General features: G+C 42.8%; 1 protein-coding gene across 1 annotated transcript; it reads right to left on the bottom strand.

Moving 5' to 3' along the window:
• Positions 1-7,323: 7,323 nt before the first annotated feature.
• On the bottom strand, positions 7,324-15,301 carry HAUS1 (HAUS augmin like complex subunit 1). Its single transcript, XM_048931641.1, has 9 exons — positions 15,195-15,301; positions 14,805-14,973; positions 14,413-14,548; positions 13,252-13,386; positions 12,567-12,690; positions 11,584-11,649; positions 10,463-10,534; positions 8,615-8,662; positions 7,324-7,622 (listed from the first exon to the last, which is right to left on the bottom strand). The coding sequence occupies exons 1-9, from the start codon at positions 15,240-15,242 to the stop codon at positions 7,548-7,550; spliced, it is 873 nt and encodes a 290-aa protein (XP_048787598.1). The 5' UTR covers positions 15,243-15,301; the 3' UTR covers positions 7,324-7,547.
• Between the last annotated feature and the right edge of the window lie 1,867 nt (positions 15,302-17,168).

Consider the following 17,168-nt stretch of genomic DNA (forward strand, 5'->3'; position numbering starts at 1 on the left):
CTTCCGCCGCCGGAGCAGCCGAGCGACGCGTAGAGCGGCCGAGTCCGACTGCGCCCCCCTATGGCGGAGAGCGGCGAGCGGCGGGCTGGAGGACCGACCCTCCATCCATGCATCCCTCGTCAGTCCGTCTGTCGCGCTGCGGGAGGGGAACGGCGGCGTCCCGCTGCACTGCGGTGGCTGCTGGTGCTACAGCACCGTGTTTGGAACTCCCTTCAAAACTCCGTGAATGCGTGTGTGTGCCTCTCCCCCTCCCACGTCCCACCCGTGAACTTGGGAAACTGCCTTTATGTACATGTAAGGAGAATTAGAAGCACTCAAGGTCGGGCTGGATGGGCTCTGAGCGCTGCTGGAGGCTCCCCATGCACTGCAGGGAGTGGGACCTGATGGCCTTTAAGGGTCCCTTCCCACTCAAACCATCCTACGATCTGATGATCTAGCTATGAATTCTGCTTAGCCTCATGGGCACGTCCAGCTTTGGTGATGCAGGCAGCAGAGGGAGCAAGATCCAGGCGTTGCTGCTGGAAGTTCTGACCCAGAACCGCTTCAAATCTTGAAGCCGTGCCCAATCACCAACATAAAAATGACCTTCAGAAGCCAGCAGTGTTCTGGTGAGGTCCAGAACCTCCCTCTAAAGGGAAGGATGCACTTTGGAGGCACGACTCAATGACACCCACGTGTTGTTGCACACATGTTAGGACAGCACAGCAAGGAACAGGCAATGCAGATTTGGATGGTGTACAAAAAGGCATAACAAGGCAGGACAACAGGGATAGATGGAAAAGAGCTCGAAGAGCTGCAGCCGAAGGAATCAGCAGCCTGGAGGCATTACAAAAGGAAAGAGGAAAAAAAAAAGAAACAACATACAGATTCTGCATGTAATAGGTACAATATAATTAGTAAACTAAGCAGAGACACGTAAGTAATCTGTAAATATTTGAATGAAGTATATGGCATTAAAGGGAGAAGACTGGTGATACAGTAATGATTTTAATGGGGTAAAATTAAGATGGGGCACGTTTAAGCTGAGAATCAGAGTGGAAAGCTTTTGAACAGAGAACTGTAGGCTGGAAAATTGTCTCCCTAAGGAAAGTGGTGAAAGCTTTATTGCTTGAGACTTTAAATGCAAGATTAGGAGAAACACCGGGGGGAAGATTTTGAATTTTCAGAGAGAATGGACTGAAAGATTAGGAGAGGAAGAAGAAAACCAAGTGCTAATGCTATCTCCAGGAATTTAAGGAGTACGAACTAGCATCTCCCTTGACTCTGCCTTATCACTCTTAGACTGCATCTGCTAAGAGTGAAATTATTTCAGCGCTAGTTATTTCCACAAGGAAGTGATAAGAACTCATCTGCCATGGTTGAAAGCTGTGAATCTCCGTGGGACACCTCTAGAGATGAACACTGGGGAAGCACAGAAGGTTCTTTAGTTACAAAAGGGTTTGGAGGTGCAGCCTGGTCTTCCAGAGGACAGTGACATCATCTTTGTGCTTCCCCGAAGACAATTGGAGGAAATTAGCTCAGTGCTTGCTTGAGACGTGACAGTGTCTAGAAAACAGTGGGAGTGACCCTGAACTATGCTCCCACATCAAAGTAAAAGCTGGCTGCAAGGCAGCTGTTGCAAGTAAATGTTCCCAGGTTTTTTCCTTCATTGGGTTGTGCAGACAGAGCAAAATTTCTCTGTACTTGTTCACATCTCTACCCAAGGTCAAAAGTTTCGCTCCATCTCCAGACTGAGAGAATGCCTTTCCTTTGTCCACCACTCCATCACAGAAGGCCACCAGATGGGTCAGGCAAGATCTGCCCTTGGTAAAGCTGTGCTGGCTGTCTTATATCACCTGCTCATCCCTCAAGTGCCTTAATGTAACTTCCAGGGGGATCTCCTCCATAATCTTCCCTGGTACAGAGGTGAGGCTCACCAGACTGTAGATCCCCATGTCTTCAAATGGCCTAATGCCCAGTGAAGACTGAGGCAAAGAACTTTTTGAGTGCCTCAGCTTTCTCCGTGCCTGTTGGAGCCAGTTGTTCCTTCTCTTTTATCAGAGGGGACACGCTCTCTCTCCCTGGTCTGTGTCTTCTGACCACATTACTAAGCATCCATCTTCCACTTCTGAGTAACTTTTGAGAAACACCCGTTTTCCAAGCTCAGCTGTGTGCTGCAAGCATCTGAAATCACAAATGTGATGCTGTTAACCATCCAAGCCATCCCCTTACTGCACTCCTGCTCCCTCACTGTGTTGTACTGTCTCCCCTGTTCTACCTGTGCGTGCAGAACAGGGACCATGGGAAAGGCATCCTGGATACCAGCAAGGTAGTGGCAATGCCCCACAGATCCCCATGGAGTTAAACCCATCCTCCAGCTACAGTCCTCATCTCCCAGAGAAGGACGAATGAGAAACATTCTTTGCTGCTGGATTTGCCAGCTAATATTGTCTAATTAAGCAACTGTGCCATGCTGCTTAATTAGAATTAAGGACACAACTAGCGTGGGGCTAAAGGAAGCATTTATTAAGTTAGCTCACGGTTTTGGAATAGATTTTGTTGTGGGTTTTTTGTTGTTATTTTTGTTGATTAATTTTTACTGGAGATTACATGATTGAGTAAGGACAGTATAATACTGAATTACTTCAAGGCAGATGGAGGCAGTGCTGTGTCCTACCATGCAGCTGGTACTCAGCTAAGAGAGAAGGAACTGCAGCTTTGACTTTAAACACACACTTACTGGTAAAGCCTCTTCTTACTCACTTGTTTTTTTTTTTTTTAATTTTTTTTTAATTTTATTTTTTTATTTTTTCCAGGAGAAATATTTCTGAATTGGAGAAAGAGGAATCCTCCCAGCCTGGTATAGAATTGTTGAAATGAGGTTAGGTATCAAAATGTAAAGTGTTTTCAAAGCCACTTAAAGTTACTGACAGCAACTGCAGACTCAGAGACAAAGCTGAAGGATTTCCTGCAGTGTGCGAGGCTACGCAGACCAGAATTAATATTGTTTCAGTGCTGCCCTCTTATTTAAAAACTCAAAGAGCTCAGAAGTAAAAGATCTTTGATATGGTGCTGTATACAATTAAAAAACAAAGCAAGCAAAAAATACACACTTGAGTACATTTACAAGCATGTTGGTACATCATGATTTTGTTTAGAAGTTCCCAAAATGGAATTGTGCATTGAGAGAATGTCTGGAGTGCTTTAATCCAGGCAATACAACACACAGCCAACTTCCTCTTCAAATATATCTTGAAACTGTTTTAAGACTTTTAAATGTATTCAACTCTCAGTTCAACCGTGGCCTCAAGTTGTGCCGGGGTGGTTCAGGTTGGATATTAGAAGAAATTTCCTGTCTGAAAGGGTGGAGAGGTGCTGGCACAGCTGCCAGGGAGGTGGTGGGGTCACCGTCCCTGGAGGTGGTCAAGAAACCTCCAGATGTGGTACTAAGGGACGTGGCTTAGTGGGGAAATACTGGTGGCAGGTAGATAGTTGGACTGGATCTGAGGTCTTTTCCAAACACGGTGATTCTATCATTTCTATGATAACTCCATATCATTATTCTGCATTTACTAAAGGACTGAGATGAATGAAGAACGTTTGGAACTCTTTCAGCCAAACGAAGGTTGAAAAGCAACCTGAACCATTTGCAATGAGAATATTTATGTAAAATGGACTAGACAAAATATACAGCCAAGAGATTTCACATACGTCTTTTGACCCAATGCATTTTGAGTAAATACTTACACATTTCAGCCCAATACCCTTAATTTTGCCTCATGGTTTGGTATTTTTTGGTATTTCTCTGTCACTTTGCTTTTATTACTGTCTTTTTTTTTGTATGCAAATGTTTTCCTTTACATAGATCTGAATCATTAAACCAACTTGAAGATTGTTTTTTAACTTCCTAAAGCAGTTGTTACTTTGCATATTAGCATAAGAATAGTGTATCACTTTGTGATAAAATTCCTTACCCACTTATGCAAGTTCATGCTTGAAGCTGACCACTGTTTTCACATCTAGCATTTGAAATCCTTTTCTATAGGTGGGGTTTGGGTCCTCTTGTTTCCAAGGGGAAGCAATTGATCACTCTGTGATGACGCAGGCACATCCCTTGCGGCTGGGCACAGAAACGGAGCAATGCGCTGATCTGCAGTGCCTGTGCAGCATCTCACACCGTGAGTGGTGGCTGTGGGAACCTCACGTGAAGCTGTGAGCAAGCACGAGCATGTGCAGGTGTTAATAGGCAGCGTCTCCAAAAATAAGGCTCAGAGCAGAGCAGCTGATGTAATTTGAAATTAGGCTGAAGAAGCAAAAGCGTCCGCAGGCGTTTGTGTCATTCCCAGTTGGGTAATTATTTCATAACATACAACAGAAAATAGCGGTCCAGCTGGCAGCCTCCCTCCCGGCTGTGCGCAGCTCCTCCGTGGAAACACTCAACAACTGTCAGGGCAGAGGGCAAAGCCCAGAATCAAACATTTACTCATCCAAGTGCTCAGACTGGCGTGCTCCTGTCTCGGCAGGACCTTTGTGTTGTGTTCCTGAGCTGACATCCTATCCTCACTTTGGAAATGCTGCACTGTCCTGTCCTACCAACAGCGAGGACAGATGTCTGGTTGCACTGCAAGGCACCCTGCTCATGCAAATGTGTGACTAAAGAGCTGAGTAGCCTTACTGACAGCCAGTTTGCTGTGTAAATCTCATTTATTTGACTTTCCCCATTCCCATCTAAAGCCAAACTGTAGGACCTGACAAGTGGCCCCTGATTTGTGCTGCATGTGCTGCAGATGGTTCAGCTGTGGCACACAGCTCGCGTGCTGCTGATGGGTATTTTTCTCTGCTTATGCTCCCAGCCATAGGAAGAAACAGACAGCCATTGCTGGGCATCTCTCGAGTCCAAGTCTGGCCCTGCTGATGTCTGTCATCGGGCTCTTTGCCAGTGAACGAATGGGCCACAGACAGGAACCAGCACCTGCACTGTAGTTGCAGAGGTGGAGACCTCTCCAGACAAATTTCAAAACTAGAGAGGTATTGTGTGATGAAGTAGCGCTAAGGGAGTGCCACCGCCACAGGAAGTCTACCCAAGCCTTGAGTCATCGTAATACACTGCAGAGATCTCAAACAGTGTTAGCTGAGTAAGTCCTGAGGCTTTCTTTCATAGACAAACAGGGCAGGCAGCATCCTCAAGCAGTCATCCATCTTCCTATCTCAAAGCGTGATCAACTCTCCTTAGCATTATAAATAATTAGGCAAAGCAATTCTGATCTGCTCTTAAAAGCTTCAAGTGATTAAGGTTCCTTAACTGTCAGGTCACAACCTCCAGTGCCTTACAATGGCTTTCTTGTTAAACAGTTCTCTAACATCTGCCCTCGTATGTTCTGATGCCTCACAAAGACTGTATATATATATATTTTTTTCCCCTTTCCACAATGGGAAAAAGAGAGTTCAGATTACACTTCTTCTCTTTCCAGATCCAAATACTTCACTCTTGTCATCTTTCAGTCTGGTTTTTGGTCAGCAGTAACTACTTGTAGTCATCCCTGCACTACTGTCACCACTCTAGACTTCACATCAGTTAACTCAGAGTAATTTCCCCTTCACCTCTTCAGCTCATGTAAAAGCTTGCTCCTCCACTTAGTCTTGCCATCCTGATTTTTTTTTTGCCCAGAAAGAATTGAAGATACTACTCACAAAACTGAGGCTACTAATCCTTTCCTACTTTTTAATTTAAAAACCCAAAGCTCAACACCAATTTCCTCTGGCATTTGGGGAGAAGAGACAGAAGATCACACGAGCATCAGCTCTTTGGATATTCTTCAACTCTTCTGCATCAAGGTGAAAGAAATGAGGTGAGGAGAGCCACAAGCCGATGAGGCTGTGGCACTTTACTGACACAGCTGCCTTCTGAGCTTGCAGCTTCTTAGCAATCATCAGAGATGCATCCTAAGTACAATTGTCAGATGCCAAACTCATGATCCTATTGCTTCCAGGGAGGACATGAAGCAATAGGAAGAATCTCTTTTCCTTCAGATCAGTGAAATCAATTTCTGCATTGAAGCAAGCAGCAGCTCCTAAACCATGCTTAACCATTAGCATAATCTTTTGCAACTAATTGCCAACAGATGTCACAGAAGGCACCACAGCTGTCAGTCTGGACACTGCCTGGCACAAATAGCACAAAGGATGTGCCTTTAGGTGTTGACACAATTTCTAGAGAAGCACTTTTAAGAAGTCAGATGCTTATAGCTCCGTGTGGTGGCGGCACATGAAGAGGAGGGCTATGGGGACCCTTCAGGAAGGTGGCATTTGAGGTAGAATTGGAAAGCACAGTCCGGCTTCAAATTGGCCACATCTCACAGAATTTCTGCAAAAATACCCATGTATCTTCAGGCCTTGATAAAGTTCATCTTGAAAGAAAATTAAAAAAAAAATCTCAGAACTATCCACAAAGTTCTAAAATGTAATGGTTAATGCAACCATGTTAGGAAGGAAAAAAATGTAGATTGTTGACTGCTAGCTCTTAATGTGCTCAACATGGGCAAACCTTACTGGTTAGCATAGTTAGTTTATTTTCCTACTGAGGAAAACAGAAACCCCAGGTTCTCAGGCAGTTGATGTGTGGCAGTTCATCCCAGCTCTTACTTGTGTGAGCAGTGGAATTTGATGTGTGAAACCAGTACTGTAACCCCTATGAAGTAAATAATTAACATTTACATTCCTCCTGAAAGAAAAGCCCAAAGAAGCTATTTGCAAACATCTAGAACTCATCTTCACTTGATCAACATTCTATGCGTGGAAAAAAAAAATGGTGAATCCTCAGTTCTGACTCTTGCTCTTTTTATTTCAGTGATGTAGGAGATGGAAAGAATCACTGTAATTGCCATTGCAATGCTTGCACCACCAAAGCAAGGGCACCAGGGAAGAAAAAATACTGGACGTGCAGAAAGAGGAAAGGCAGATTCCCTGATCAGTCGTATTCTAGGTGGTAAAGGCCTATCAAGTCCTGGTAAGAACACTTCCTGGCGAAGAGCAGAGAACTGCGTGGCTTGGAGGGATCCTAAAGCTCCACCACCCCACCTTCTGCAGTGAGCTGGGTGCCTCCCCCAGCTCAGGTTCCCAGAACCCACCCATGGCCTCAGACACCTCGAGGGATGGGGCACCCACAGCTCTTGGCAGCAGTGCTGGGGCCTCACCGCCTTCTGCGTAAAGAATTTCCCCCTCACATGTGACCTAAATCTGCCCTCCTTAGTTTAAAGCCATTTCTCTTTGTCCTCTTACTATCAGTCTGTTATCAGCTGGATGAAGTATTTCCACCACATATGGGAAAAAAAAAAGAAAAAAAAAGAAGTTTGGGAAGAATTTTATTGGAAAAACAGCTGACATTTACAAATGCACTGCTACATGAACCACTGAAGAGAAGAGCTTGCTTGCTGAAAGGTCACAAGCACGCCATCCAACCACGATAAGAGCAAGGCAGAAAGCTGCAGAATATACTGAGTCCAATATATTTCATTACTGCAAACAAACAGACAAGAAGGAAATCTTCTATTCAGGACACTTCAGGTGAACTAGAGTCTTCTGGTTTCCAGCACATCATAAATCATCATTTCAATCTGCTTTGAGAACTCTACCTCCAAGGCATTCTGGCAGGAGAGAAAACCGACAGGACTCAGTAAATGCAAAGCAGTTTTCATATATTCTTCTTGCACAAGCACATCTACAATGATCAAACCTTAGGATACTATTGGCACTGATTAACCCAAGCATCAGACTGGTAGTTTTTCACCAATCCAAGCAGCAATGGTCTCAGTAGTCACCTATGGAGAAATCTCCAAACAAAGCACTAAATCTGCTCAATGGCCTTTATACCGTGCCCTAATGGGACATCAGGTATCTTCAAGTTGAACTACAGAATGCACACACCCAACAGAAGCCTGGCATGCTGGTAAGGTGAGCTTGCACTATGAAACAAGTATCTCACCAGTCTGAGCAAACCCATCTGAAAATGTACAGAGTATTTAAAAATGCAATTAGAAATTTGAATGGTGTATCATTGAATACTTTGTGCTGTGTCTATGAGCAAGTAAGTACTAACACAAAGAAACAAAGACAGCTTTTATGCTCAAATATGGACCAGCTCACTCTGGAAAGCTTCATACAGACCTTCTAAACATTGCCAGATTAAATGTTTCCCACCAATGCCTGCAGGGTATACACGCATGTATGAAGTGAGTATTATGTTCTGTAGGGAAAAGTCCCCGTTGCAATCTACAAGGCAGCTGTTCAATAATACCTGGGCCTTACTACACTCTGAGAATTGAGGAGCAGTAGAAGTTTTGGAACTAAAAAGCTGCAGTGGAGTGAATAAGCATTCTGACAGATGAAGCAGACAAAAATCCAGAGACATATACCTAACCCCCATCATGTCCCACTGCTTCACCACCGTTAGCTATCACTACTCCAGCAGTTCCTCCTACTGACATGCACTGCTTCTGCCCTACCATAGCAAAATTACCCTCTAAAGATCATTAAGATCACAATCCGAGGTTGATAAATCCACAAGCAATTAATGCATATAGATTGTTTTAGCATGATGGCACCCATTTAAATATTTGTGAAAGATAAAATCTCTTACCAGTTCTCGTTTTGCTTCTTCAATCTTCACTCGTGCAAGGGAAAGATTCTAATGAGAAAAAAATGGCATGAAAATCAATATTTCAATTTGAATTACAGAGTTCCTGAATCATTGCAAGACTCTAATTATATGCCACAGGGGAATTCAAGGATAATGAAATCAGTTTTGTGTATGCTTTTCACATACGAAAGGTACTGACATTAAAAGCCTATTATCAGCTTCATTTGAACAATCAGATATTTTTCAGAAGTCTGGTATGGCCTAATATCTAAAAAATACCCACTTTTCCATGTTAGCCAATCAACAAACTAGTTTTTAAAGACAGCCAAGAATGAATCTTCCAGAGCACAACGTGCTTTTAGCACAAACCATCCTTCACTCTGTCTGCACCAGAAGCAGGGCACCAGGGCTCTCCCTGTCTCCTCTGACAAGGAGCTGGGGGAAGGAGGAACTGGGAAACCTAATGCGATTTGAACGTCCTATTTTGCTTGAGATGAGGCAGCTGCTTCTTTGACTAAGATGAATTTAAAGGAGAAGCAGTCACAGCCTCTACCTTCATCCATTTCCTTACAGGAAGATGTGTTAAGGGGGAAGACCACTATGGAAGGGTTGAAGAGGTGAAGAGAGAAGGATCGTGCAGCAGACGAGTACCTTAGTTCACAACACAAGTGATGCAATTAATCACAATTTCTGTGCAGCTTTCGATAAGGTCCTTTGTTTCTCTGTACCCCTGTGCTCAATTCAGAAAAACTGGAACAAGCCATTTTTAACTCTCAGAGGTTAGCCACATCACATGCTCTGGGTTGTCAGATAAGGAGGTAACGGGCAGTATTAGGTAAGTCAAAACTGTGACTATTTTGCTTACTGTTCTATTTACTAAACCTAAAACCCATTCAACTCTTTGCTCTACTTTTTACCACATCTTGCAGGAATGCCAGTCCTTAATACTCATCTGTAAACGTACAGGCATTTTTCCAAAGATCAGAAATATTTGGGTTTAGCTGTCTGAAGCATTTCAGATAGCACAGAACAGATATCACACAAAACCAAGGCTCCCACTCCCCACTCCCCCAGACTAAAGCTCTGTTTGCCCATGATTTCTTTGAGCCGCTATGAAGTTGTTAACAGAATTACTCTCAACTGAAAGTCTTCTGTAACAATGGTTCTTCTTATTTGAAATAGGTAAATTCTTTTTTACAAAAGGTGCTTTGCAGAGCAGCCAGATTGTAACTCCTGGCATGGTGACCAGAAGCAGAAAAAGCCAGAAATTAAAGCAATGGACCCAGACAAGGTCTCTCAAAACAGCAATTCAGAAAGAAAACGTGCAGGCTTTCTTGGCTGCCTTTTGTTTTCCAAAAGGGCTGAATACCCAGGACTCTCAGAGAGAAACCAAAGATAATAACTGAGCTGAGCAGACAGTGCTCCTGCAAGATGGACTACATGCTTAGGGGACAAAGTCTGTATTTGTATTCAGGTATTTCTTCCTAAATTTATACCCTAATGTGTTAGTATACCTACAAAATTCTGTTAAACTCAATAATTGTATTTTCTAATTTTCAGCTTTTTCAATTTTTATAAATTGATACCGAGTTCAATTCAAATCTGCTGAGATCATACTCCTACATATTTTGTTAGAACACGGTTTACCCGGTAAGCATACAATTAGTTTTGGCTTTGCTTAATCAATAAATAGCGTTGTGTTGAAGTACAGTTTTTAGTTAACACTGTTAACAGATATTTAGAGAGTTTTCTAGCCATTGAAATATAGCAAGAGCTTCCTTCATATTGTGAACTCTGTTAAAATTAATTTGATTGCAAATATAAAAGAACCATGGAAAAAATAATTACAGGAGGTAGATCAAGATAGCACTCAAGGTCCCTCTTCAAATGCACAATTTCTTCCTGCATTCCGGCCAGTTTCTGTGAATAGAGCAAAGTAGATCACATTCTATAGTCTTCCTTGTACTGATTTACACCACTTCTACATTAACAGCATTTTGGAATGCACAGATGTTGGTTACAGCTCTTGTGATCCTTCTCAAAACATACAGAAAACTAAAGATCAAACATTCACTCGGCAGTGAGTCAGTTAAACCCAGTGTAAGTCTTACACAGAGGTATTTTCCTTTGCTTTCTGAAAGCACACAGCACTGTTTCTAACAGCAGAACCACCTGATCTCACCTCCCTGAAATAAGAGATTTCAAAGGAGGTTCCACCAGGCAGACAACTTTCAGAGTTAACATCTCTGCAGGTCACATAAAGAACAGAGCCAAGGAGGAAGATACATTCTCATGCTCACGGCTTATTTGTGAAAACAAAGTCTTGCACACACAGCAGAAAAAAGAAATCCCCAACATTTGCACCACTTTGGTCATTCTGTTAGTAAGAGGAGGCAGTTTCTCCTGGAGGCTGAAAGTTAATCACATTACAAAGCACTTAACCCTTTTCAAATATTCAATCTGAAGTAAAAATAATAAAAAAACATTCAGAAGAGGAAGTCATTCATGCTGGCTATTTGAACTGAACTCTTGGCAAAGCTCGTAGAAACGCCTGTGACTCAAATATCCCCTTTACTCAAGTTTTAGAAGATGACAGAGGTCAGATAAAGACTAGAAAGGTCCCTGTGCCTCTTTGTGTGTAGAATTCCAACTCGAATCATTTTTGGTTAGTACTATTCTCAAATGTTGAGCAATGTCAACAATGCCACCCAGTGTTGCATCCTGAGAATGACAGTGTTAAAAAAGAAAGAAAAAATCAGGGAATCTGCTTCCATTGTTCAGCTGAATAGGCAGAAAAAGCTAGAAAAAGAAACAGGGAGGATTGAAGTTCCCATTAGAGTAATAGCAAATAATGTCAAAGAGTGCTGAGTGCAGAACAGAAACGTGGCAGCTATGTAATGAAATATATTCCACAGAATGTCCACTGTTTAGAAAATGGATCATTGTAGAAACCTCCATCCTGTACCTACCTCAGACAGGCCCACCAGTGACTCATGCAAAAGTGATTGGTCTAACCCACTGCCAGTAAGCTGCTCCTAGAAACAGAAAAGAGCTCATACATAACTGATCACAAAATCTAACTGAGAGGAAAAAGATTTTGCCATTTTGAGTGAAACAGGCAGACGAGAACACAATTCAGTAAGAGTACAAGCATGTGCCATCTGAACCATAGCTCTAGATGTTATATGAAATCAGTTGCTACTGAAGTTTATAGTATGGTTAATAAATCTTTACAGAAAATTAGCTGGAGAAAAGCACGTGGCAAGGTTAGGAAGAGGCTTCTCAGTAAAATGCTTTCTATCTCTGGTATTTGTCAAGACACTGGAGAGCATCCGGGTGAGGCAGTGCAACGGGTTTCCCAAGGAGGTGGTGGAGCCACTGTCCCTGGAGGCGGTCAAGAGGAAAGTAGATGTTGCACTGAGTGACATGGTCTAGAGAGGTCATAAGCATTGCTTGATGGTTGGATTAGATGATCTTAGTAGTCTTCCCAACCTGAATGATTCTATGATAAATAAATTATTCATGTATCCATCATCATACAGGAAAGGCACAACTTCAGTCTTCAACATTTAATCATTTATTGATCTCAAAAAAATGTCCCTACTCAGAATTTTGACACAATTTATCTCAGTGAAGCATATACTCTACTGATAACTCTTCAGTAGACCTTTACACTATGGCACATCACAATGAGCATAAAGTAGTCTGAGCTATTAATGTTTTCAGTTATAGAAGGAAAAGTATCCTTGCATTTACCATAGGAAGTTCTGGAGAAGGAACATAAAAATAGCAGAAACAACTGAAGCGTGGTAACTTGTCCTATGAGACCAGAAGTCCGAAGTCCAGGAGTTTAAGAGGCTCCAGGGATGCCCTTAACTACAATTTTGGACCCAACCAACTATGACTGTTGCAACCTGTCACAGCATTATGTTAGATAATTCTTTCTACTTACCTCAGCAGTCTTAATCCTGATTTTTAAATCCTCACATTTGTCTCTCAGGAACTGCAGGTTATGAGATCGGCTCTCAGATTTGGCTTCTTCAATCTCAAGATGTGTCTTTACTTTTTCAAGATCCCTTAAATAGAAAAGAAAGAAAACCTTACATTCAAAGAAATATCTGTACACACACACACCATTTGGCCACCTATGCTCAAGCTGAACTTCTTAATACGACCAACACCAAAAGGAGAGAATGAAGAAAACACTTGCATTTTGCTGTGAGATTTCCTAGTGGAAATACCCATGGAACTATCCATCCACCTCCAGACTCAAAGGCCACGCTCACACTCAATGTTCTCTAGAGGCTCCTTCTAACCTTCTAACCTTGAACACTTTTGTGATTTGCCTTCAACCTCAGTGGAAGATGGAACCTCAGTGGCTGGAAGATGCCAGCCCACATCTGAAAACTCCTTGCAAAACTATTTTCAGTTTACAACAGATACAACTGTATCCCAAAACTCTTTCTGACCCCTGAAAGTGTCCGTAGAATACAGCTTTTGAGAGATACTCCCCAAAATTAAGTAGAAATGTGTCAAAAACCTAACAACTAAATTACTCAGTTATCACAAGAAATGCACAACATCACAAAGGTCCACAGTATTGCTCACATATTTCCCCTTTTTCATCCATTACTCACTTCTCTAACTGCTCTTCCAGCAGCAGTACAGCAGTCATTTTTTTCTTAGCGTCGAGCAATTCTTGTTCCATTTCTTTGTTTTTTGATTCTGCTGCATGTAGTTCCAAACTCCTATTACTGATGGCACAGAAGAAGCTGGAGAAAAGAGTGGGAAGGAACAACTCAGAATTAGTACTGTTGTTTCCTCTGCCCCTACCCTTACCACAAAACACTTGATTTCCCTCATGTTATGATATATCTGGTAAATAGCAAGTGTTTAAAAAGAAAAAAATATAATACATCTCTGAAGGTCTTTTGCTTTCTTTAAGTAACAAAATTTTATCTGGGAAACAGCCCAGCAACCTAAGCACTGGGAAATGCTGAACAAGACCTGTCGTTCTAGTGGATGAAACAGCCAGGCCTGTAATAGTTACATGATCCACTCACAGCTTGCCAGATAGCCTTTGAGAAAAACCCTATTTAGCCCTTGAAAATCTATGTCCCTAGTACACAACAAGAAGCATCTCAGTCACTTACTCTTCCCAATGGTTCATAACTGCTTGCTCCTCTAGCTCAGAAAAGAACAGTAAGAGCAAAGTTCTTAAACATGAGTAAACAAAAAACATTGGATTTTAACGCAGATTTTGCCTTCTCCTCACTGACAATTCTCAGTGCACTACTGCTGTTACGGTTTAAAGTCAGACAGAGAAACCTGAAATAACAGACTAACGGCTGCCATTTTTCTGTGTCAGAGCCAAAGAAATCTCCTTACATGAATTGAGGCCAGACAACAAATGAAAGAGATGTGGTGAAACTGAGTCACCAGCTACATTTTCATAGTCCTTGCTTGCCTAGACAGTTTGAAAGCTGCTCTAGCTTGTGCTACCTGGCATGACAGTCCTAGTAACAAAATTCTACGACAACTGACCACAGAATTATAAGCCGAGAAGAGATTTAACTGAAGTTCCTGTTGGGCTTCAGATGCTTTCCTTAATGGGACGGACATTAGAGCTGTTAGAGTTTTGTGCTCAGTTTCTGCGCCTTCTAAAGCTGCCCAAGTGGTGCAAAAGCTGGATAAGTAGGATTCCTAGTGTGAAAACTCACTTTGAAATGGCTGAATTGAAAAAAAACAGAGGGAAACAGCACAGATCACCAACTCTGCTGCACAGTGGGAAGAATTACCTAGTAAGATAAGCGTCCTCTGTTTCAAGTATCATTGCAATGTCTACCAGAGTTTTAAGGTGGGCAGTGCCTTCTTCGGACAGACAGGATGGTGAAAGATCGAGGCTTTCTGTGAGAAGGCTCTGCAAATGCTCAGCTAAAAAACAAACAACCAAAAAAGATTTATTTTTAATACTGCTGTTCTTTCAGGTTCTAGATGGGTCTATCCAAAGCTACAACCCAATTTCAGCCTAAATGGATTGCCTTGCCTTACAGTAAAAGCTGTAGCACAACAAATGCTTAGCCTACTGCTATTTCTTTTTTAATATAGTTGAGCTTCGCATTTTAACAGTCTACAAGATCACTAGGAAAAACCCCTCTAAAGAAGCTAACAAGTGGAGCCTTTAGCTCACCATCTGCATCGTATTCTGCTGCCCTTTGCTTCATGTCTTCTATCAGAAATGAAACATCTCTCTCTTTTTCTTCACTGTATTCCACAAACATATGCAAGAGATCAATGGTCTGCGCGTTCGTTTCAAACTGCGGCACATTTTCAAATGTTTTCTTCAGCCATGAAGTAATCTAACCGGGGGGAATAAAAGAAGAGGCCAGTGAAAAGACAGAAAGTAACAGCCGGACATAAGAAAAGTGATGTGCTGCAAGCTCTGCATTCCTGAGAAACGACCCCTGCGACATCACTCAAAGTACAAGTGTAAACAGACGGCATCCCAAATCTCCGCTGCAGGCACTTCCCGAAGTTTATAACACCGTTTCCCGTCTCCATCCCCCGGCCCCACCGTTACCCGCAGCAACTTCTCCGTAAAACCTTCCCTCGAGCCTCCCGCCGCCATCCCGGCATTCCCTGCGCTCGGAGGGCGCGCTGCACGGCACGCTGGGAGCTGCAGTGCCGCAAGGCCCGCTGGGAGCTGTAGTACCGGAGGGGGGGGCTGGACTGGGCGATTCGTCAAGCACAGCAAGCTCTTGTATAACAGCTGATTTTAAAGCTCTCCGTGTTTCCAGAGAATTTACTTTTCCCCTTATGGACCCAAAGCTTTTAAGGAAATAAGGCTTTTAAGTAGTACAGTGATTTGAGGTGATTTCTTTTTTGATGGAATTGTGTGTTTCCATTCACATCACGTCAAATCCTTTAACCAGAAGGGACGAAAATCATTTTTAAGCTAAAGGGCAAAATACGTGTGTTTATTGTTTACATTTAAAAAGTCAGCGTCCTTCTTGCAAAATACATCATCAAAGCAGCCGAGCTGCTGCGGTGTCACACATTTTCGTCTGGCTCAAGGTCAAAGCCCTGCTTTAAGTCCCAGGTGTCCTGCTTATCTAGGATAAGCAACCTTCCCAAAACTGAATGCTTCTCCTCAAAGATCCAAGATGGCTATAAATAAGAAACAACAAGACACATCCCTGAAATGAGGCACAAGTCCAGAACAGTAACAAAGCAGAAGAAATTAAGTGTCCTTGCACCCAAGTGTGTATAAAATGAGTGGGACACCTCCCCAAATGCCACTGAAGACCACCAGAGACCCCAAGCAAGCACAGAAGATTCAGTTACATTACATAACCTTGTACTTACATAATGCTGTGAATATGTAGTAGGTAGGACTTACACATTAAGTAGGGTGCGGTGAAAACTTTTTGGACTATAAATATAAGCTAGTATGAAGAGTTGGCATGCTTGATTTGTGGGAATATTCCACCTTACATCTTGTGTGGAATAAAACAATGTCACCTCTTGAAACCCATCCTTTTTAATATGCTTCAGGAGATTGACAATTAACAACAATATAATTAAGGAGTCTGGCGAGGAGCTGCACACTCTCAGCCCCTTCCCAGACTGCAGGAAGGATTAAAGCGCTTTTTGGCCTCGTTTTCACAGAATCATGAGATTGTAGGTGTTGGAAGGAGCCTCTGGAGATCACCTAGTTCAACAGCCTGCTAAAGCAGGTTCCCTACAGTGGGTTACACAGGAAAGTGTCCAGGCAAGTTGTATCTCCAGACTCCACCACCTCTCTGGGCAGCCTGTGCCAGTGCTCTGTCTCCTTCAAGGTAGTTTTTCCTCGTGTTCATAGGGAACTTCCTTCAGAATCACAGAAATATGCTGAGTTTGAATGAATCCATAAGAATCATTGAGTGCAGTTCCTGGCTCCACACAAGGCTGAACAAGCCAAAGGACCTCAGCTGCTCTTCACATGCTTTGCCTTCCAGATCCCTCACCATCTTTATGGCCCTCCTTTGGACACTGTTTAAGTGTTGGCTTTGTATTGTGGTGCTGAGAACTGTACACAGTACTTAATGTGAGGCTGCAACAGTGCAGTGCAGACTGGGACAATCACTTCCCTTGGCCTGTCAGTAGTGCTGTGCTCTATGTATCTCAGGACATGGTTGGCCTTCCTGGCTCCCTGGGCAGATAGTTGACTCACGTTTAACTTGCCATCAGCCAAGACCCTCAGATCTCTTTTAGCAGGACTGCTCTCCTGCACCTCATCTCTAGTCTATATGTAAAGCTCGGTGCATCCCCATATGCTGAATTCAGAACTCGCTGTTAAACTTCATGTGGTTGGCGATTGCTCAGCTCTCTAATTTGTCTGTGTTTCTCTGTAAGTCCTCTCCACCCTTGATGGAGCCAACATCTCCTGTCAGTTGAGTACTGCCAATGATTGTGCTCAAAATACCACCTAGTGCTACATCCAAGTCATTCATGAAAACATAAGGAGAACTGACTCTAAAATGGAGTCTGGGGAGCTCTGCTAGAGGCTGGCTGC

Source organism: Lagopus muta, chromosome Z, assembly GCF_023343835.1.
Source record: "Lagopus muta isolate bLagMut1 chromosome Z, bLagMut1 primary, whole genome shotgun sequence".
Classification (NCBI taxonomy): domain Eukaryota; kingdom Metazoa; phylum Chordata; class Aves; order Galliformes; family Phasianidae; genus Lagopus; species Lagopus muta.

Coding starts and splice junctions, on each gene's coding strand:
- HAUS1 (XM_048931641.1), bottom strand. CDS start 15,242: ATGGCGGCGGGAGGCTCGAGGGAAGGTTTTACGGAGAAGTTGCTGCGG. Junction 12,691..13,251: donor CTGGAAGAGCAGTTAGAGAA/GTGAGTAATGGA, acceptor TTTCTATTTAAG/GGATCTTGAAAAAGTAAAGA. Junction 10,535..11,583: donor CACTGGTGGGCCTGTCTGAG/GTAGGTACAGGA, acceptor CTCTATTCACAG/AAACTGGCCGGAATGCAGGA.